This window comes from Malaclemys terrapin, chromosome 6 (genome assembly GCF_027887155.1).
Source record: "Malaclemys terrapin pileata isolate rMalTer1 chromosome 6, rMalTer1.hap1, whole genome shotgun sequence".
Lineage (NCBI taxonomy): Eukaryota > Metazoa > Chordata > Testudines > Emydidae > Malaclemys > Malaclemys terrapin.
Window position 1 is genome coordinate 127,428,002 of NC_071510.1, and position 23,681 is coordinate 127,451,682.

General features: G+C 44.4%; 1 protein-coding gene across 11 annotated transcripts in view; it reads left to right on the forward strand.

The window, feature by feature from the left end:
- CELF4 (CUGBP Elav-like family member 4) overlaps positions 1 to 23,681 on the forward strand; it is an 861,689-nt gene that overhangs the window by 84,282 nt on the left and 753,726 nt on the right. For all 11 annotated transcript variants that reach the window (XR_008445494.1, XM_054032838.1, XM_054032839.1 and 8 more), the window contains exon 2: positions 21,555 to 21,637. Coding sequence is in view for 10 of the 11 variants with exons in the window: in XM_054032838.1 (XP_053888813.1) it covers positions 21,555 to 21,637 (83 nt within the window). In the remaining variant the exon portion in view is untranslated. The remainder of the gene's footprint in view (positions 1 to 21,554; positions 21,638 to 23,681) is intronic.

Below are 23,681 nucleotides of genomic sequence, written 5' to 3' on the forward strand. Positions count from 1 at the left end.
ATCTCTCATCTAAATGATGTAGTTGGGGATTGGTCCTGCTTCGAGCAGGGGGTTGGACTAGATACCTCTTGAGGTCCCTTCCAACCCTGATATTCTATGATCTGATTCTAAACGCTGTTCTGGCATAGCCATGCTTGGCTTGTGAATGTTGACCCAAACGTGGACTAAGAAGGAATGGCTGGGCGCGGTTTTATGCTGCATGCCTCTGTGGAAGGAAGAGTAACAAGACGCACTTATGGTATGTTACCCTTCCAGGTTGGGAATCAGAACTGAGTGTTGACATTGTGTGAGTGGAGTTCTTCTGAGGACACAGAGTTTTGCCAGTTCTCTCAGAACCAAAGGGGCAGTGGTATGGCTACAGGGCATTCACTCAAAGCCTGCTACGGCCTTAGACATGGTAATGCACAGCAGAAGCAAGGCTTTCGGGATACTTGTGTCACAGAAGAGAAATAGGGGGAGATGGAATTTCAAAGGAAATATCTGAAGCAGACACCCCAAAATGAGTGTGTGGTAGGGCCACCACTGAAGAGAGCTCATCTGCTGGACTGACTTGTGCATGAGGGCATTTATTGTGCCACTGTGTTGTGATATGATGTGCTTGTTGTAACACAATGTGCTGATGGGCCCTGGAAATTGTTTCTTGACCCTTTAGTGGCCAGCAAATTAGGTATTTAGACTGTTGGATAATGGAGTGGGTGAAGGTTCAAAAAGTGGATAGCCTCATCTGCTATTTTGGACATGAAGCTACTGTAAGATTGATCCTTGAGGTCTCCACCTCTGATGGAGTATCAGAGGGTAGCCATGTTAGTCTGTAGCCACAAAAACAATGAGGAGTCTGGTGGCACCTTAAAGACCAACAGATTTATTTGGGCATAAGCTTTCATGCATAAAAGACCCCTATTCTTCAGATCTGGTTAAGAGTTTTTGAAAATACCAGGTACGAGCGTGCAATCTAGTGATGTCTAAAGGTAGGGGCAAATGTCTCGGGATGAAAATCCTCTCTGGCAATAGGATGGTTTAGCCATGTCTACAGGAGGAGATCTCTTCAGCAGGAGATGTCCCCATTGAGGGACTGGGAACCTTACTCCATCTGCAAGTTGGATGGTCTCCTTGTAACAGTAGAAACATGATCTGTTGCAACTAAATCAAGTGGCAATACAAATAAAAATAATATTTGGTTCCTGTCAGAAATGGTACCGGTTGTATTAAGAGATTGGCAGGCAAGGCTGCGAAAAGAGGATCAGGGAGTGACTGGAAGATTTAGAAAGAAGGGGAGGTGCTGAGAGACAGAGCAATACTTCTTGCTTCTAGTGCAGGAGATATCGTCATTATTTGTAATAGTGCTTTATGGCCCCAGTCATTGATCAAGGCCCAGTTGTGCTTGGTGCTGTACAAAAACACAACAAAGAGAGAGTCTATTGAATGAGGCTGGGATCCTGTGGGGGAAAAATAGTATGTGATCATGTAATTGAAGACTATTATAATTTACATACACCAGGGGCCAGACTGAGGGTGAATTGGCAACATTTATACAGAAGCTCCCCGGGTTACGCAAATCCGCACGTACGGAAAAAGTTCCGTAAGCTTTTTTTATTTTTTTTGCTTAATTGTCGGGTATACGTTCCCGACTTACGCAAGACGTTCCAGAACGGAACTTCTCAGTGTTTGACTTTGCAATCTTAACTTACTTTTATGATTTGTTTTAGATGTAATTTCCTATTTTAAAAAGAAAAAAACTGGAAAAGCAGAAATTCTATCGTGCAATTTTATTGACCTCGCTTCTGCCCCCAGCACGGGTCATCAGAAGGGTTCAGACTAGAGCTGGTCTGAAGTTCCAGGACAGAATGTCTTTCCGTCAGAGAATACCAGTTCATCAAAATCTAACACTACCGCTACATAACACACCGGTGGTGGTGGCATGTATGGTTCGTGTATCTACACACTGCAGTGAAAAGCAAGCTGCATCCACACTGTGGCATGTAGCTACACGTGTCAGTGAAAGGGTCTGGAAGAGGGGAGACAGCAGGGGAAGTCCTCAGCAGTCCCCTTATGCCAGAGCCTTTCACGGCAGCTAAGCAAAGCTCTGGCCGGGGGAAAGTGGGGAAAGGTGGTGCCTTTCCCAGCTGCTTCCCACCTACCAGAGACTTTCCCAGCAGCTGGAGTCTTTCCTTGCGGTGGAGAGAGGAAGCGAAACACGACACTGCTAAAAACAGCAGGGTAGCTGGGGAGGCAGGGCTTGTGTGAATAGAGGGCAAATAGACACACCCTTCAGGCATGTCTTTATTCTCCTAAATTGTACCTCACTGGCTACACTGCTTTTTATACCTGAGTTATGGGGGCTACCCAAGTATGTACACTATGTGCCGCCTAAAGAAGCCTGCAGTGTGGACGTATCCTCAGTGTTCTGCGGGGCCAGTTTTCTTATGACAAAGAAATCTCCATGCTTTCCTGCCAGTTTGCCCACTGAGCTTCTCAGTAGCCCACGTAAGCTCCCAAGCTCCAAGGTGCCGGCCTAGCTGGGGTTTCCAGGATCCGGGCTCATCTCCAGCCTACCAGGTGGGACGAGGAGGAGCCTGGAAGACATGGAAGCATGGGCTCCCAGCTCTGCAGCAGACCACCAGGGGGTCTGGCCCTGAGCCAGGCACTTGAGGGCTGCCAGGGTAGCTTGGAGCTGGGGCTTCACTCCCTTTCACAGAGAAACTGGAAAAGTTTGATTTGGGTTCCACATTGGATCTGATGATGTGGTATAAGAACCTGAATAGAATCCTTAAGGGGGTGGTGGAAGCTCCCTGTGAACGGAGGGTGGAGGGATACAAGAGGAGCTACTGAGACTGGGGAGGGACGGTAGGGGCTGCCTCGTAGTTCTGACTGCCATTCCCAGGGCATTTCCTCTGTGGCTGATGCCCTGTCCCCACCCTATCCCCAGGACAGAAGGCACCCTGTGTGCTGACTCCTTGCCCAAATGCCAGTGCCCTGTACCCCACCCTACCACAGCAACTCAGACACGCTCCTACCCCTCCTCCAGGCCAGGTGTCTCCACCGGGACCACTGCAAGGCGAGGGTGAGCTGGGCCAGGGAGTCCCACCTGCTTCCCTATGGCCAGCCCTATCCCATGTGCTACAGTGAACATAAGAATGGCCGCAGTGGATCAGACCAATGGTTCCTCTATCCTGGTGTTCTGTCTTCGTACAGCGGGCAAAGCTAGGTGCCTCAGAGGGAATGAACAGCATAGGCAATCATTTAGTGATCCATCCCCTCTTGTCCACTTCCAGCTCCTTCCAGTCAGAGGCTAGGGACACCCAGAGCATCAGGGTGCATCCCTGGCATCTTGCCTAATAGCCATTGATGGACCTATCCTCCAGGAACTTAGCTAGTTCATTTTCAAACACAGTTATACTTTTAGCCTTCACAAGTTCCAAAGGTTGAGTGTGTGTTGTGTGAAGAAATACTTCCTTTTGTTTGTTTTAAACTGTCTGCCTATTAATTTCATTTAGTGACCTCTAGCTCTTATGTAATGTGAGGGAGTAAATTACACTTACTTTCTTCACACTAGTCAAGATTTTATAGACCTCTATCATATCCCCTCTTAGTTGTCTCTTTTCCAAGCTGAAAAATCCCAATCTTTTAAATCTCTCCTTGCATGGAAGCTGTTTCATACCCCTAATCGTTTTCGTTGCCCTTCTCTGTACCGTTTCCAATTCTAATATATCTTATTTGAGATGGGGTGATCAGAACTGCATGCAGCGTTCAAGGTGTGGGTGTATCATGGGTTTATATAGTGGCATTATGATATTTTCTGTCTTATTATCTATCCCTTTCCTAATGGTTCTTAAAATTCTGTTAGCTTTTTTGACTGTCGCTGCACATTGAGTGAGTGTTTTCAGAGAACTATCCAGGATGACTCCAAGATCTTTCTTGAGTGGTAACAGCTAATTTAAAGCCCATCATTTTGTATGTATAGTTGGGATTATGTTTTCCAATGTGCATTACTTCGCATTTATCAACATCCAATTTCATTTGCCGTTTTTTTGCCCAGTCACCCAGTTTTGTGAGATCCCTTTGTAACTCTTCGCAGTCTGCTTTGGACTTGACTATCTTGAGTAATTTTGTATCATCTGCAAATTTTGCAATATCACTGTTTACACCTGTTTCCAGATCATTTGTGAGTATGTTGAACAGCACTGGTCTCAGTACAGATCCCTCGGGGACCCCACTATTTACTTCTCTCCAGTTTGAAAACTGATCGTTTATTTTTACCCTTTGTTTCCTGTCTTTTAACCAGTTACTGATCCATAAAAGGACCTTCCCTCTTATTCGATGACTTCTTACTTTGCTTAAGAGCCTTTGGTGAGGGACATTATCAAAGGCTTCCAGAAAGTCCAAGTACACTATATCCACTGGATCCCCCATGTCCACATGTTTGTTGACCCCCCCTCAAAGAATTCTAATTGCTCTAGCCCCTCCTCCTCTCCCTCTCTCATTTCTGTCCCTCCACCTCCATGAGTGTGGAACCATAGCTGGGTCCCACTCTTGTCTTGACGAGATATTGTATGGCCGGGCTGCAGAAACATAGATCCTCCCCCCAAAATATATTTCCGTTGTGGGAACACTAGCCCCCCTTTGCCCTATCCCCTGCTTAAAATGCTATGCATAATTGGCTGTTTCTCCGAATCAGTATCAAGATCCTTACCAAAAAGCTTTGGATTAACTAAGGTTAAATTCGGAGAAGCACCTGAATGTATAGGTATGACTCAACCTAACCATTTGAGATGCAGTTTTTGCTAGTTGTAGATCACTATCATGGCCCAGAATTCTTATCTTGTTTGTTCTAATCAGGCTAAGCTCTGCTCTCCTACTTTCTGACGTCAGCTGGGGTTCTCCAGTGAGTTTCAGCCTCTGTCACTCAGCAGCTGTTCGCTATTTTTATCCTCACCAATGGAACAAAATAAAAGAAAACTGCATCATGAATGTGTGTTTGTTTATGTTTCCAAGCATTCACTAGCCAGTGATTCAGGCATTTGTTCATTTTAGAGATGGAAGGATAAGACCCACTAGGTCATTCTGTCTGTCTCCCAGCCGGTAAAATATTGTTCCCTGTGGAAGGTTTATCATTGCTTTGTCCAGTCCAATTTTGAATGACTCAAGCAAAAAGGTTTCCACCAGACCTGTTGGGAAGACTAGCCACAGGCCTATAGATCTCAGCCATTAAGAAATATTTGCTGACATTCAGCCTATAGCTTTATTTATTTGCTTTCCTGCCCTTCTTCCTAATTTATGTCCCCTTGGACCACCCTGAAGGAGGGGAAAACATGACCAATCAGGATGCCTTATTAGCCATTCTGGTGCACTGGTGAGATTATACTAACGTGTCAGCCATGTCATTGAAATCACTTCCTGTCTGCTGGAATCAATCTCAGTCACAAAAGGATTCAATGGCCAGCTGCCAGAGAATGACAATACCAGAAACGGAGTAGAAGATTGACCAGTCAGCCTTTGATGGATTGTCACTTAAGCTCTCTTTCCACTCCAGTCACTTGACGCTGTGATTGTTTAGAAGAGGGTTGTTCTTTCTGAGAGAGGTGCTTGTGTATTTAAAGTCAAAATGTCTCTCTGTTTGGATGGAGGGCTGTGTTGAAGTTGCAGCAAGAAGGCATCATGAAAGTCAGACGTGGGTAAAGGACAATTACGTCACTAGGTCCAGCCTCAGCCTGTGTGGGATTGCTCTCTGCCTTATAGACCCCGTTGCTTGGCATAGTGCTGTTTTCAGTGTCTCGGGGAATGGAACTTCCATTACTTCCCGTATTGATTCATTGACTTTAAGGCTGGGAGGGGCCATGATGGTAATCTAGTCTGATGTCCTACATAGGTCACAGAATTTCACCCAGTAATTCCTGCATGGAGCCCCATAACTCAAGCCTGAACAACGTAGGTTCTGAATCAGGGAGGTTGTGACCCCCAGCGAGGTTGGGAATGGATTCAGACAGTTGCAACCATGCTCCCTTTTATATGGCTAGAGGGCAGAGAGCCCTTTCTTTTCCTGTTGTAATAGGGGGTCATGATATGGGAAAAGTTGAGAACTATTGAACCAGGGCATATTATTTAGAAAGACATCCAGCCGTGATGTAAAGACTCCATGGGATGAGGAATTTCCTTTGTAAGACTCTTCTACTGTTAAAATTGCTTATTATGGTAGCACCTAGAGGCCCCGATCAGGAAATAGGGCTACATTGTGCTATATACCATACAAATGTACACACATCCAGCATGATCATTGCCTCCAAAAGATTAAAGACTCAACAGAGAGAGAACAGCTTAAATCAAAAAACAGACACTGAAACCACGACTTAGTAGAAGCTAGGCTAGGAAGCTTTGCTGATGTTCAGCCTAAATATTCATTTGTTGAATTTCATGTCATTACTCTAATTATTATTCGCTAGAACCACCCCAACCAATTCCTCTCCATATGTAGTGTTTGCACCCTTCAAAGCTTTGTAGCTGGCTAGCATCTATCCCCGAGTCATCATTTAGCCATGTTAGATGTGTTTAGTTCTGTTGTCCTTACTTATAATTGGAAAAGGTGCAGAGAAGGTCAACAAAATGATCAGGGGTATGGAACAGCTTCCATATGATAGATTAAAAAGACTGGGACTGTTCAGTTTAGGAAAGAGATGAGGAAAGGTTGATATGATAGAGGTCTATAGAATCATGAATGGAATGGAGAAATTGAATAGGGAAGTGTTAGTTACCTCTTCATATAACACCAGAAGTGGAGGTCACCTGTTGAAATTAATAGGCAGCAGCTTTTAAAAAAAACAAAAGGCAGGACTTCACAAAATCCACAGTCAACCTGTGGAACCCATTGCCAGGGGATGCTGCGAAGGTCAAAAATATAACAGGATTCAAAAAAGAATTGGATAAGTTCATGTAGGATAGGTCCATCAGTGGCTATTAGTAAAGATTGTCAGGGATGCAAGCCCATGCTCTGTGTCCCTAAATCTCCAACTACTAGAAGTTGGGATTGGGTGACGGGATGGCTCACCCAGTAGTTGCCCTGTTCTGTTCATTCCCTCCAAAGCATCTGGCAGTGGCCACTCTCAGAGACAGAATATTGAGTTAAATGGACCATTGGACTGGGCCAGTGTGGTGGTTCTTATGTAGAAATCAGTCCTTCCGGCCCACTAACCATGTTTGTTGCTCTTCTCTAGATTCCCTTTTTCCCCTCAATGTCTTTCTGGTGCCCAGGTGCTCAGAACTGAAGACTGCCTCTGCTCCATGATGTGATGCCTCTTTCTAGACTCCCCCACCCCCCAGACCACATTTGCAAGATCATGCTGGTCTACTGTCACCTATAGGAATCTTTTGGCATTACTGCTTTTCAAGTTCCTTCTTCCCATTGAATTTCCAGATGTTTTATCCTTGGGTATTTCCTGTCTGTATTTCTAACCTCTCTAAGGGCTGAATCCTTTAAGGTGCTGAGAGCTGTCAGCCTCCCACAGTATAGCTTCAAGGCACTGAATACGTTGCTGCAGTGCTCAGCCCCTTACAGGATACAGCCTGTGGTTCCTTTGCATCACCGGTGTTTGCAACACTGCCCAGTTTTGTCTCATCTGCATATCTCATTAACGTGCTATTTAATCCCTGTCCCAGATCACGAATGTTAAATAAGAGCAAATCTATTGCCCCACTAGCTACCTTTCCCACCTGGATGCATTGCCATTTATCACACGTAGTCCTCCAGCCAGAGCATGTACAACTCTTCTCAGCAGCCAACCCAGTTTAAATGTTTTGTGAGGCGCTGTATCAAATGCTTGACTACAGTCTAGCTGCGTTCCACCTACTCCATTCCTTTCATTCGCTAATTTCATAATTCGATCAAAAATAAGCACCATCCAGATCTCTCCATAACATTCAATAACAGACCTAAAAGCGGCAATTCTTCAACAAAAAAACCTTCAAAAACAGACTCCAACGTGAAGCTACAGATCTGGAATTAATTTGCAAACTGGATACCATCAGATTAGGCCCGAATAAAGACTGGGAGTGGTTGGGTCATTACAAAACCTAAACTTAATTTCCCCATTACTAATTTCTCCCTACTGTTACTCGCATCTTCTTGTCAACTATCTGTAATGGGCCACTCTCCTATCACTTAAAAAAATGTTCTCCCTTGGTATCCTGCTGTTCATTGATTTATACTTTTAGACTGACCTCACACTTGGTAAAGCAACCTCCATCCTTTCATGTATTTATACCTGTTCCTGTATTTTTCACCTGTGATGAAGTGGGCTCTAGCCCACAAAAGTTTATGCCCAAATAAATTTGTTCATCTCTAAGGTGCCACAAGGACTCCTCATTGTTTTTGCTGATACAGACTAACACGGCTACCACTCTGAAACTTCTCTCCACTAGTGACACTCTAACTCATCTTTTCCATTCATCCAGAAATTGTACTTCCTTTCCTTCAAACGGACAAGAGCCCTTTTTAACTTAGGAGACAGAGGGTTTGTAAATTACACAGATCTCCATACAATTAATGGCACTGTCTCTCTCTCCTCCCCACCCCAAAGAAAGAATGCTGCTTTGTGGAAACTGGAAGCCTTAGAACAGGGGTAGGCAACCTGTGGCACGTGTGCCGAAGGTGGCACACGAGCTGATTTTCAGTGGCACTCACACTGCCCGGGTTCTGGCAGGGGGCTCTGCATTTTAATTTAATTTTAAATGAAGCTTCTTAAACATTTTAAAAACCTTATTTACTTTACATACAACAATACTTTAGTTATATATTATAGACTTCTAGAAAGAGACCTAAGAACATTAAAATGTATTACTGGCACGCAAAAACTTAAATTAGAGTGAATCAATGAAGACTCGGCACATCACTTCTGAAAGGTTGCCAACCCCTACCTTAGAACCTCTCTCTGTGTAGCCTAATTCTTACATTCTTTCTGCTCAGTTTGCAGTGCAGGTACTCAGATACTATGGTGATAGGCATGGCCTACATACCTAAATCGGTACAACAATGCCATCTCTCCGGTCTCTACCTCACAGGATTAAGGACTCAGTTTCTACGGTTATGGGGGCCATCTAAGTACTTAAGATAGATAGGTCTGTGTCTTAGCTAGTGACAGTTATTTAAACTGTAAGCTCCTCGGGGCACTGTTAGGGTTACCATATTTAGAGCCTCCGAAAGGAGGACACTCCACAGGGCCCCAGCCCCGCCCACGCCCAACTCCGCCCCCTCCCCTGCTTCCCGCGAACATTTGAGTCGCGGGAAGCCTGAAGCAGGTAAGGGGGGTGTGGGGGGAGGAGGCGCAGCCCAGGCTGGCCCCCCCAGCGTTTGCAGCCTGGGTCGGCTCGGGCCCTGGGGTGCCGGCCACCCCCGGCCCGCCCAGCACTGCCGGTCCCCGGCCCGTCCCCCGGCACCGCCGGCCCGTCCCCCGAGCCCCCGGCCCGGCCTGGCACCGCCAGCCCGGCCCCCGAGCCCCCGGCCTGGCCTGCCCTGGCACCGCCGGCCCGTCCCCCGAGCTCCTACCCTGGCACCGCCGGCCCGTCCCCCGAGCTCCCGGCCCGGCCCGGCCTGGCACCGCCGGCCCGTCCCCCGAGCCCCCGGCCCGGCACCGCGGGCCCGGCCCCCGAGCGCCCGGCCCGGCCTGGCCCCACTCCGATTTTCCCGGACATGTCCGGCTTTTTGGGATTTCCCCCCGGACAGGGATTTGGAGCCCAAAAATCCGGACATGTCCGGGAAAATCCGGACGTATGGTTGTGACGGGTTGGATCACAGAAACCCCCTTGGGAGCTGCCACCTGATGTGCAAAGACTACCCCTGCTCCTGTTTTCCCTGCCAGCTCAGGACTCCAGCACCCTGTCTTGCTGAGCCAGACACTCCCGTCTGGCTCCAGACACAGATCCAGGGTCTGAATCTCCTGTCCCAAAGCTGCAAGTTTACCTGAAAACAGCTCACAGTAGTGTGCTTGACTTTAGCACTCAGATGCCCAACTCCCAATGGGGTCTAAACCCAGATAAATCCGTTTTACCCTGCATAAAGCTTATGCAGAGCAAACTCATAAATTGTTCGCCCTCTATAACACTGATAGAGAGATATGCACAGTTGTTTGCTCCCCCAGGTATTAATACATACTCTGAGTAAATTACTAAATAAAAAGTGATTTTATTAAATACAGACAGTAGGATTTAAGTGGTTCAAAGTAGTAACAGACAGAACAAAGTAAGTCACCAAGCAAAATAAAATAAAATGCGCAAATCTATGCCTAATCAAACTGAATACAGATAATCTCACCCTCAGAGATGCTTCAGTAAGTTTTTCTCAGACTGGACATCTTCCAGGCCTGGGCACAATTCTTTCCCCTGGTACAGCTCTTGTTGCAGCTCAGGTGGTAGCTAGGGGATTCTTCATGATGGCTCCTCTCCCTCTCTGTTCTCTTCCCCCCTTTATATATCTTTTGCATAAGGCGGGAACTCTTTGTCTCTCTGGGTTTCCACCCCCCCTCACTGGAAAAGCACCAGGTTAAAGATGGATTCCAGTTCAGGTGACATGATCACATGTCACTGCAAGACTTCATTACTCACTTGCCAGCACACACATATACAGGAAGACTCACAGGTAAATACAGCCATCTGCAGACAATGGGAGTCATCAAGATTCCAAATCATCATTAATGGTCCACACTTTACACAATTACAATAGGCCCTCAGAGTTACATTTTATATTTCTAGTTTTAGATACAAGAGTGGTACATTTATACAAATCAGATGATCACACTCAGTAGATTATAAGCTTTGTAATGATACCTTACAAGAGACCTTTTGCATGAGGCATATCCCAGTTACTTACATTCACTTATTACCGTATTTTCTCTAAAACTATCTCAGTTACATTATATTGACTTATTATCAAGTTTTTATAAAACCATATAGACTGCACAACGTCACAATGGTAACCCTAGGCACTGTCGCTCATATACCGCACATATTCAGCATTTAAGAGGAAGGATGGTCTTATATTTAACACTCGGGAGTAGTGGGTTCAATTCTGTCTTCTGCCACGTTCTCCTGAGTCACTACATCTTTTTTTTCCCCTCCTGCCTGCTGTGTGTCTTCCCTTAGCACAATTATACCCTCTTTGAGGCAGGGACTGGCTGCTGTTATGGGTTTGTAGTGGGCCTAGCACAATGGGGCCTTGACCTCTATTGGTGCTGCTGTCATTTTAATGTTTGAGTAATCTGAAGAATGTCACTTTCTGCAAACTTTTCATTCTGTTGGCTTCTTACTTGCACTACTAGGTAGAGCTCCAATGCGGGGATCACAATTTCTGGTTTTACTACCAGCCCTCCCAGTCATTCTCTGTGTTGACTTGGGGGGGGGGGGGGGGCAGGATGCTTGCTGTGCCCAATTTTACACAGTCCTAGAGAATATTTACTGTGGTTTTACCTCTGTATGAGGCCTCGTTAGTGCACTGGCTGCAAAGCGCTTTGTGATCTGCTGCCGAAGCGTAATTTAAGTATTTCACAGAAGTTGAGACACCTTTAGCTATGGACGTTCCTTTTGATGATCTTGACCCATTGGTAAATCATCAGTTTGGCAGTGACTAGACAAAGGTACAGAATGTAAATCACCTTATTCTACTGAAACCTACCAATTAGGGCGAGGAAAATGTCATCTTAGTCTAAGACTAAAACATGAGAAATTTCTTTCCCAAAAGGAAACTTTTAAAGACAGAGAAAGATTCCAGAGATTGAAAATCAGGGTGTGCGAAGGGAATGATGATGTATTATCTGCATTGTGGTAGTGCCAAGGAATAAACCAAGAATGGATCCTCACTGCGCTAGGTACTGTACAGGCATAGAGTAATAAACAGTCCCTGCTCCAGGGAGCTTACAATCAAAATAGACAAGACAGACATGGGGTTAAGGAAAGGGATAGAACCTACAAGCAGGGATGGCTGGCAAACCTCATGTTAATGCCACGCTTTTATGGGAGGGGTTTAATTCCTTGGTTGAGGTTTTGTTAAGAGAAGATTAGCTAATTGGAAGGATGAAGGGAGGAAGGGGAACAGGGAAGGGGAGAAGAGATTGGAGAGGAAGCAGTGTGGTATAAGGGACAGGAGTGAAATGAAGCTGAGGTGAAGTGACTGTGAGGTGCTAGCAAGAGTGAAATGGAGGAAACAGCCGAAGAGCAGCGAGGGAAAAAGTGGCCACAGTGTCAACTGTAGAAAGCAGCTTACTTTTCTGGTACCTTTTGATATTGACTGTTCTGACACAGACCATGGAGAACGCTGCTCAGCGTTATTAAGGAGGCAAGTGTGGTCTCAAACTTTTCTTAAAGGGAGGGTGAGCTGCATTTTTATACTGCCATATATATATTTGGATCAAAACTTTTGCATTTCACCTTTTGGGCTCCTTTGCTAGGCCTGGCTTATTTTTGAAAGCTCATTATTTAAAGGAGGAGAAATTAAGCATTTGGGCCAACACCTCAATCTGTTCTCTCCTCGGCATAGAGGGCAAATCTTACTTCTGGGTGGACTGGGACCAAAACATACAGAATCAGGCCCAGAGGTCAGTGTCTGAGCAGTGTAGAATTGATTCAGACTCATTCACTGCCAGATCTTGTGGTCTGTACAAAATTGAGTAAACACTATTGTGATGAAAGGAGCACATGTGTTTACAGCAGAGGGAAGTGCATTGTTAATAAGCCAGAAACTACACGTGCAAGTTGGTACTACTACTGGGTGTAGTTAGATTAATATTGCTAGCTCCTCAAATCCCTTCCAATGCAAAGACCAAGAAGCAAATGCAGGGCACTTAAGTGAGTATGTGCGTGAGGTGGGGTAAGGAGGAGTGTTGGGATCTGGATTAGATTTTAAATGATCTTCAAAGCTAAATTAGCATTTGGAGTCACAGATGCTGGAATTTTACAAGCTGTTCTCATGAGATTTTTATTCCCAAATCGGATATCTCTTGAAGTCAGCGGATCCTGTGAGATTTCAACAAGCTTGAATTGTGAATCTTGTGGGTTCAGTTGTTTTCAGAAAATGTCTGCCACCTTGGTCTGAAAATCTCGTGAGAAAGAGCTGCTGCTCTCACAGTAGAAAAAGTGCCAGGAAAATGCTCACGTGCCCGTAAGGTCTGATCCTCGTGTGTTCCTGGCATTGAAAGTTGAATAACAAACCTTCATTTGACCATAAAATCTGTACGTATGTGATCTGCAGCTCCTACACTTGCATCATCCATGAATGATCCTTGCAGACTTCTCATTGCTCATTTCATCATGGGATGAAAATCCAAACTCCTATTGTGTAGCTAATTCTGAGAAATAATGGGAACTAAAGTTGGGTCCCAACTTTAATATTGCTTCATAAGCCGTGTGTGCCGTTCACCTGGGCAAACTACTGTGTTATCTTTGCTCTTGGTTTGGGGACTAAAATGCCAGGCTAGGAGGAAGCCAGACATGGCAGAGAAAGGGATTAAAGTTTTGGTGGTGTTCAGAAAGGGCCATTTGATTTGGGCCATTTGAAAAGGCATCTGGAGGACCAAAGAGACGGAAAGTGCCAATTTTTTGAACTCCAAGTTGCTGATAATGAGACTGCTGATAGATTATTTGAGAATTCTGGAAACATAGGAAGCAAAATTGGAAAGAGTCCCTGAAAAGCAAGTGGGACTGATGATCAGTGATAAGGGGAGAGGAGGGGGAAAACAGTTTGAGAAGCATCTAGGAATGTTTCAGAATCCACCGAGTGATTCATATGCCACTAACAGAGAGAACTCCAAAGGCAGGACCCAGAACAGCAGGTTCAGAGTCTAATTAATTTGCGCACATACTTAGAGAAGGATTTAACACATGATGAGCTGAACAGAGATGGATCAGACAGAAGGGTGTAGCTGGAAGCAGGAGTACAAAAGTCTGCAAGCAAAGCTCTTGCAGAGCAGTTCTTACCCCACTAGAAGCAGGAAGTATTGTTGAGAGCATGGGGGACACTCTTCTTGTGAGGCCAAATTTCTCAGGCTGGCAGTATAAATAACTTTTGCATATACATCTGGGCAATTGGATCCTTCTTCAAAGTGAAGCCAAACTGACACCCAAGCAGTTCACTTATTACTGATTAGAGTACAACTTCGTTATTAAGAGAGGAGCCTCTCATTGGGGCTACTGATAGAAGTTAGGTGTTGCTGAACCTGAGGAAGGATTTTGCATGATTGCACTTTGTCTATTAATGTGTAATTTAAGGGACAATATGTGCAATGTTAGATGAGTTAATGATCTCATAGACATGTTCACTTTTGTGTTTCCTGACTCTTTGATTCTTAATGTGATGCATTAATGTAAATTTTGCTGCGTGTGTGTATAAATATAATATAACCTATACCATATATACTAGTTCATTAGCCCGTTCGTTTATAAGCGAACCCCCAAGATGGTTAGGTAAAAATAGCAAAAACGGTATGACCCTTTCATAAGCCAACCCTATATTTCAGGGGTTGGCAAACTTTGGCTCCTGGCCCGTCAGGGTAAGCTGCTGGCGGGTCGGGACGTTTTGTTTACCTGGAGCATCTGCAGGCATGGAGCCCCTCAGCTCCCAGCGAACCGCGGCCCCAGGGAGCTCAGGGGCTCCATGCCTGCAGACGCTCCAGGTAAACAAAACGACAATGGATTAGATATTCAATGATTCCATAGAGTTTAAAATCATCAAACTTTGGTGTAGATCGGTTTATAAGCCGACGCCCCGCTCTTTGATGCATCACTTTTTTACCAGAAATATTTGGCTTATGAATGAGTATATACGGTAATATCTAAATTCAATTGAATGGGAAATGCTAGCCTTCTAAGACTTGATGGCAAACAATTTCAAGAGTTAAAAATGATCACTCCACACAACAGTGCCTTTCAAATGTTAATCTGCCTTGTGAGGAATCTAACAGAGAAGATGATGTCCAGGAAGATTTATATGCCTGTATTTCCTGCAAACAGTTATCACTCAGTGGTTGTGGTGGGGTGGAGACAGGCAGAGGAGGTGACAGATAAAGAAATTAGATACATTATTTCCGATCCCAGGAACACTCCGGTGATCAACGCTTGGAGGATACTCTCAAGACTGAGCAAATTAGAATAGTTTTAAACACAGAGACAAAGGTCCAGGGTAGCTTAGAAGAAAAAGGTCCTTTCTCTCTTTGAATTCCCAGACTGGAGGCATCATCTGAGATGATCACTTTAATAAGGGAGTTCTCCTAACTGGTAACATCTTTTTTCTCTGTGTTGGTAGTTGAAATCTTTTTTTTTTACAGAGGAAGGATTGGGCACTAGCCTGGATTTTGGGAGACCTGGTTCAAGTCCCTGCTCCTCCACAGACTCTGAATGTGACCTTGAGCAAGTCATTTAGTCTCTCTAGGCCTCAGTTCCCCATCTGTCCAATGGGCATAACACTGCCCTGCCTCTCAAGTGTGCTGCGAGGATAGATAAAAGATTGCAAGGTGCCCAGATACTATGGGGGCTATTTAAGTACCTAAGACAGATAGACTTTTCCTTATTTGCTTGTCTGTACAGCACCTGCCATGATGAGGCTCTGATTCCTGCTTGGGGCCTCTAGGAGATATCAATATATAAATCAAATAGGGACACTCAGGGATGCTTGAGTAACATTTTTTTTCATTATTATTATTATTTATTTATATAGAAACATGACAGCTTTAGTGTGTGTGTGTGTGTCACCCACACACAATTAATTTGTGCAGTTTTCACAAACTGATATAGGACATAAATAGGTTAAATTTGTGACCCTCCCTTTGATATGAAATCCTTGAAGAAGCAGTGCAAACAGCATATGCTTCAGGAGAAATTAATCAGCCTCAAATACAATGATGCATCACAGGAAAAGGTCTGACCTGATAGAAACTGCTTCAGCAAGTCTGCTGGTTAGTCGGCCTAGGTCGGTGCTGCTTTTAAAAGTTCTGTTAATAAGATTTTTCCCTTACCAAGGCTCCAATTCTGATCTGAGTTAATCTGAAGTAACCCCAGTAAGGTGAAAATGGTTGTTTTGGTTTAACACGGATGTAACTGAGATCAGAATCAGACCCATAGAATCTCAGGTGTGAGGCAAGATATTATGAACTCAGTTCCACCAGCGTGTCTTCGGAGTAATGGTGCTGACTTCTATGGGGCTTCTCTGGATTTACACCGGTGTCACTGAGATCAGAATCTGGTTTATAGTGTCGTGGCTTTCATCTGAGGATCTTAAAGCCCCTCACAGTACCGGTGTATACATGGAAGCACAGAAAGATTAAGGGCCTGAGCCAAAGCCTACTGAAGTCAATGAGTGTCTTTCCACTGGCTGGGAGCCACACCTTAAGTGATTTGTTCACAGGCACACAGCAAATAAGTAGAAGAGCTGTGACTCTGGGTTGTGTTCTAGCCACTAGGCAGCCCTTCCTCATCCAGAAATAAAGGTGTGACAAGCATGTATCTAGCATCAGGTGTATAGTTACAAGCATGTTCTGTCTGAGGTTATGTACAGAGATAGATAAAATCATCTAAGATGTCATAAAACATACATCAGGCAAAGAAACGGTCTGGAGTTGCTAAGTGCTTGTCCTTTGGTCTAAACAGTGGGCAAAGGAGAGAGTCTGTGCCAGGATACTTGTGGCTCTTTGCCAAAATAAAGCAAGGAAGGGGAAAAAAGCCCTTAATTACAACTATTAATAGTTGGCCAGTATGCGTCATCTTCATCCCGCAGATATATCACTGCATTATTACTAGAGGTCCAGATAATGCATAGTCCCTGGGGTGGCTGAAGAAGAACAGAGAAAATAGAAAAGAGATCCCTGCCTATATATAGCTAAACACTACTGGCTATGTGAGCAAACTAATTCAGTTCAGTCCGTGGCGAGATGTCAAGCAAAATGGATTTAGATTCTGTGGGCCAGATTCTCATTTCATAAATCAAGCATAATTCAGGTGGCGGGTAACTCTGGATTTCCATAGACCGCACTCAGATCAGAATCTGTGCCCACGACTATGTTTCACCCCCAATTTGTGCAAATTCTTCAGGGGATTTATTATAGGGTTGGAGTCACCATCACTGCCACTATTATCTACATATATTCCATGCAATTATTATTTTATTGAATTCTCTGGAGGTAAAATTAAAATAGAGCTTTTCTTTTTCCATCTCCACTTCTGTTTTTGTTTCCCCTTCTCTTTAACAACCCAGTCTCCCAGGAGAACACTTGATACATCCTCATGGTTCCCAGAGACTACAGTTCAATAGGGTGAGAGTTAATTAACATCTGGGAGCTTCCAGATGTTTATGTACTGTCCCAAAGAGCTGGCCATTGGTAGCAAATGAACAGCCGGAAAAAAGGTGATCCAAACAGAGCATCCGTCAGATAATTAATATCTGCCTGGAAAATTCAGCGTGGTCCAGAGAAACTAAATTCAAATTAGGAATCACTACGAAAAAACCCTTCATTATCAACAAATAGTCAATTAATTTTCTTTCAGACCCAGATATAATTCTTATGCACTGTAGTTGTGTATTCTCATTGTCACCCATACAGTTGGGGGGGGAGGCATAGCTCAGTGGTTTGAGCATTGGCCTGCTAAACCCAGCATTGTGAGTTCAATCCTTGAGGGGGCCACTTAGGAATCTGGGGCAAAATCAGTACTTGGTCCTGCTAGTGAAGGCAGGGGGCTGGACTCAATGACTTTTCAAGGTCCCTTCCAGTTCTAGGAGATAGGATATCTTCATTTATTTATTTATTTTAGCTGACAGAAAAAGGCACAGCCTTCAGCCTACCTTTGTTTATAAGATGTGCTTCAAAAATACCATTAAGTGAGGATGTTCGATGGCTCAAGTGATGTGTTATAGGGTATGAAGCCTTTATCTATAAGTCAGGTACACGTCCAGCCCAGGTGGCTGAAGTTGTTCTGTGAAGTGAGTTATTGAGTAGAGTGGCTCCAGAACTTTTCATCCAAATGATTTTTCAGCAGAATGTAGTTTCTGCAAAATTGAAATTTTCCTATGGAAAAATTTGTTTTTTGTCTTTTCTTCAATTTTTCCATCTGGAAAATGTTTAGCTTCAGAAACATTTGTTGAACTGAACCTTAATGTTTCATTTTGAATCAGTTCAACATTAGACCACACCTGCCTATGTTTCCACATTTCATAAGTGTTTGAATATCTAATGCTGCCATTGTCGCCTATGGGCTGTACTCTTTGGCCAGACTACATTTCCCATGATGCACCACACTTTCTCTTCTGACCAAGGTGCATAATATATCATATTATTCACATGACTGTGAGTGCATTGTGGGAGACGTAGTCTCGCCAGGAAGCACAACCCATAGGAGAGAATGGTGGTAAGAGACACCAGAACTGCAACTCCCCTGAGGTGACACGGTGCCATTGGTAGATGTCATGTGATGTCGACCTGATCTGACATTTCTGGTTTGACATTTTTCATAGCTTTTAATTCAATGAAAAAAAATATATATTGATATTTCATTCCAATTTGGGATGAAAACAAACGTTGAGATGTCAAAATTACCTCCAAGAGGGAAATTCCTTTTTTGCTCATCTCTACTTTTGAATCTCAGTCTAGTTCCTTAACACATTAAAAAAATGTCCTCACAATTGGCACTGATTTAGAAGCCCAGGCCTACAGACAGCCATGGGGTGACTCCTTCAACATCGAGTCAGGTTTGTGGCACATTGGCAATCAGTATGGGGAAGTTTGCATTGCTGAGGCCTGCTCTCTTTCATTGTTTGGTGGAAATGGGAGAACCCTCTCTGGTGCTGTTAATCTGGCAACACTAAATTCACTTAAATATTTGTTTCTGAAAAAGGTACCACTGAGGCTGTGCCATCAATTTCCCTAATGAGAGGCTGTCGACATAAATTATAACTCTCAGGCACGCTGCGTATTATGGAGCGTGCTGAAAAGTTATTTCAACAAAAGTCCTTTTTTGTTTTGCCTGATACATTCATTCACTTTCTTCCCTGGTGCCGCGCCACGTGCGAGTCACTGATTAAATTTCCTCCTTCCATTTCAAAATCTTTATGCCCTGAGTGCCTTGTTTGGGGAGCCAGTGACATTTTGATGCCCTGTGTTATATACAGCGTACCTGGGAGTTCTTTGCAATTCCAGCGCAGGCACATACAGCTGTGGAAGGGATTTCATTTTGGTTGCTTCCTCCTGATAACTCATCACACCCTGGCTGGATCTCTGAAGGAAACGCTGCTTTTATAATGAAAGGAGGGGCCTTCTGCCTGAGATATCTGAATTATGGTCACAGTGTGGCCAGCATTGCAGGGCTTCATTATTCTAAGCTGTCGTCATGGCCATCACAATAAGAGGAAATATATAACTACCATTAGGGGAGCTTTACAGTATATAGTTTATCTCTATAACAGTGTGCTATCATGTGCCTAATTAGACTGTATCAACTGGTCCAGGTCTGCTACCAAAGGGAGATTTTCTTATTGTCTGGTCAGAGAGCTCTCGGCTTATGATTTATCACTGAAATTAAATGTAGGCATTGTTTCCCATTTGATTATCAAGCTACAAGTGACTTTTAAAAACCCTTTTCAATCCATTACCCCCCACTCCCCTCCCTTGAGTCTTCACTGCCCCTGTCCCCACTCCTCCCCATGCAAAAATAAATAAAATTACACACACACACACACAGAGCCACTGAAAGTTGAAAGAAGAATTGAATGGTACCAATTAGAGAGAATAAAATCATTGCTGCTCAGAGCTGCTCCTGTCTCCTTTGCTTACCCCACTGTTGCTTCTGACGTGCACAGTCACTGATGCATGATACGTGTGAACAGTTGGAATATACTAAAAGGAGCCATCCCCCCCACACAGACATTAGATCAGATGATCCAGACGGTCTTTTTCCATCTCTGATTCTAATGACCATCCAGTTTGTGGGAGGTAGTGGGGTGAGTCCTTCAAGAAACTATTTAGAAAAGTACCTTTTAACTTATTCCATCCTCTAACCCAGTGGTTCTCAACCTGTGACCCATGGGATGCTTGCAGCCAATCAGCACACAGCTGCAGCCCATGTGACATCCTCAGGGTCAGACAGATAGTATTGGACGCGGCACACACAATATATCATGGGTCACATATGCAGCCCGCAGTGCAGGGTAAGTAGGTTGAGAGCCTCTGCTCTAACGTATTCTATTTAGAACTTCTTAAAAGAGAGAAGTGACCTATTTTATTTCTTCTGTGTTAGCACCTAAGGACACCAGTCAAAGATCAGGCCCCCGTTGTGTTAAACACCACACAAATAATACAAAGGCAATTTGTGTCCTGGAGAGCTCACAATCTAAGATTTAAACAAAGTTTCACAGGTGAATAAACAAAGAAAGAGGAGCTGGGTGGGTCTATGTATACTTAATCCTTCCTCAGCACAGGGGGATAGACAAAATGATCTTTTTAGGGTCCTTCCAGCGCTATATTTATGTGATTCTAAGGCAAGGTAATGAAACACAAATAGACGGTTGTTGAGGAGACTTCCCTTTCCTTCTTCCCGGCTTTGGAAGAAGCTCACGGTTTGATGAACAAACCATCTAAAACTTGACTGGTCAGTTATCTCCAGTCAAAGAAGCTGGTGGGGGCGGGGAGGTGAGACAGGTTGTAGTTGTTTTGTAGTAACTTGCTGGGAAAGTGTCCTGTGCATAACAAGCAGTTCTTGTGCCACAGTGACTGGCAGCCTTTCTGTATACTCCAGTAAGGGGGACTAATCAGGTCACATCACATGCACAACTAGGATATGGCCTGTTGCTTAATGAGGTTTTTTACTTTCCTTTACCATTCTGCCATGGCAGGCAATGGCCCCTGCAGTTGATAGGCTGTCCCGCTAGATGGACCGGTGATCTGGTGACTGTGGCAGCTCTGAATTTCTAATGTGATATGATGTTTGGATTGTTCATCTGGGCCTCCGTGTGATTTCCTTCATGTGCCTGGCTTTGAGCAGGCAGGGAGTGCAAGGTGGTTATTCTCCAGTGTGAACACAAATGGGGTGCTCATTGAGGATGTGAATCAGGTTAAGTGTTATGTGTCATCCTCTGCAGTTGGAAATCCCAAGTCCTTGTGCACCCCTTACTCTGGGTGCATGGTACAAAAGGGGAGCACGAGGATTTAATCATGGTCCTCAGTGTGCTGAGGAGATCTTGGTTCCACACTCCACTGTTGCAATTTGGTAGGAATAAAATATCAGTCCCATATCAACAGCCTCATTAATGCGGGAGTGGGTTCCTCTCTGCTCCCCATCCTGCTCCGCGCTTTTTACCCAGCATTGATAAATGTAGTGAGGCGGAATCACCCTCCGATGAGCACACGCTGGAGGTTTCCTGTTACCATGAGAGCCTGGGGAAAAGGATTCATTCTATTCTTGGGAGAGTATCCCACTAGGGAAAGGGAGTCTGCAGCTCCCTCGCTGGAAAAGGAAGAAGCTTAGCATTGTTCTGTCTCCTGCTCCTAAGCTGATCCGCACCGAAGCTCTGTACTTAACACAGGGTTGTCTTTTGTTTGCAGGCTGTGCCTTCCTAACATACTGTGAAAGGGAGTCTGCCCTGAAGGCCCAGAGCGCGCTGCATGAACAGAAGACACTGCCAGGGGTGAGTCCAGATTGCTGTTTTCATCTGCACTGGGTTGTATATTACATTCCCATTTGGGGGTAGGATGATTAATGACTGTTGTTGCTCGGATGAGTCCATATTTGCATCAGGCTAATAAAATCAAGGTGCCACAATCCAGCGTAGACGTTTCCTGACATACCAAACCCCAGCTTGTTGTTATATCCAGAAGCCCGCAATGGAATATAACCCATTTGGGGCCGGATTCTGCCACCCTTTGAGAAAGCGGCTTTAGGGCTGAGCCTTCTGATTGGACGTGTGTATGAGGTAACACCTCCACTTCCCCCCCACCACCACCACCACCAAAGCAAGGCATGACGGCAAAAAGAAACGGATTGAATTATTGAGTTATCACAGACTGAAAACATATTCCTGATGACAAAGTGGTTTGACTCAATTGCTTTAGTATTCAAGCAGCTGTAGCAGATTGGAAAGGCAGTGAGACAAGGAGAAAAAAGAGAGAGAGAGAGAAGAGAAGAACATGAGATAATGAGGAAAATTATTCACATGAGCAAGATCTGAGGTTCAGACAACACAAGCAGAACTAAAAATAGAAACATCACTCTGAGGGGAAGACCTGCCCCACAGGGACGGATTGAGACAGGTCCTTGGGTTTCTCAGGCCAGTGGTAAAGGTGGGCGGTGGGAGACATCGGTGTAGTTGGTGTACAGGGACAGAGAGCAACACAGTGCAGATCTGATTGCAGCTGGAGGGAGCATCTCTGCCTGCTCTGTCTCATGTGGATAAAGGATCAAGGACTCAGAAGGAAGAGAGAGATGCGTCCATAAAGGTTAGGGGGCAAAGGGTGTGTGTGGAATGAAAAGGCTGTGAGGAAAGGTTTGCCCATAAGTCTATACACTCAGAGTTTTGAACAAAACCCTGCATGACTTTAATCTACCCCGTATGCAAGTTGGGAGTTGCTATCACTATACTCAAGTTACTCTCAACTGCTGAGAAACTGTTGCGTTTCCTGATATTTCCATGGTCGTGTATCAGTCGCTGCTTACTTATCTTTTCATCCCCTTAAGATGCCTACGCACTTACACATTTGGTGCGATCTTTGTCATAAAGGGCATGCGTTGTGTGTGTGCATTGTTCACCAAGAATACCTTCATACCGGGTGACCGCTCCATCAAACTAATTCTTCTCAAAAATATGAGTGGCTCTGGTTGCATTGTTGCTACTAAGGGGTGATTGCTTCCTGTTTATTTTTGTTTTAAATTCATGCCCTCTCTGTGCCTGGGCTGCCAACTAAAGAGTGTGTGCGCGCACACTAACAAAAGGCAGATCCTTAGCATAGGGATGTTTCAAATAACAGCTTCTTCGTTTATATTTTATTGAGCGTATTTTAGAGGCATACACCTGTGAAAACACAAGGATCAAGATTTTCAAACCTGAATCCATAATTAAGTGGCTAAATTGGGGTCCTGATTCTCAAAACTGTTATTTATTTAGTGGAGCCGTTCACTAGGAGTTGGTGGACACTCAGGAATTGAAACGCAGGCTACTTTACTCAGGCCCAGAGCTCATATCATTCCCATGAGGTCAAAGTCATGTCTCAGTGAGTCTGGTGTAAAACTGGAATAACTCTACTGAAGTCCATGAGAATTTCTGGGTGCTTTTGAAAATCAGGTAAAAAATTATTTGCCTAAATATGGAGTTTGAGAGCCTTATTTTAGACACCCAGATTTGTAGTGGCCAAGGTATGTGTCTGTATGTTTCTATAAACAACAAAGCTCTGAGGGTGAAATCCTGGCCCCAATGAAATAAATGGCAAAGCTTGTGTTGACTGCAACAGGGGTAGGAGTTTACCCTTAAGGTTTTATATCTGATACTATGAGGGTCTGAGTACCTCTAACTTTTATCAGTTCAAATTCTGACCTCCTTTGCAATGCCCTAAACCCAGACTAACTACATTGACTTCAGAAGAGTTATTCATGTTTAACACCGGCTATTACAGCGAGCAGAATCTGACCCAGAGGGCAATGATGAAGGCTCTGTGCTGAAATAAGGGACCAGAATTTCA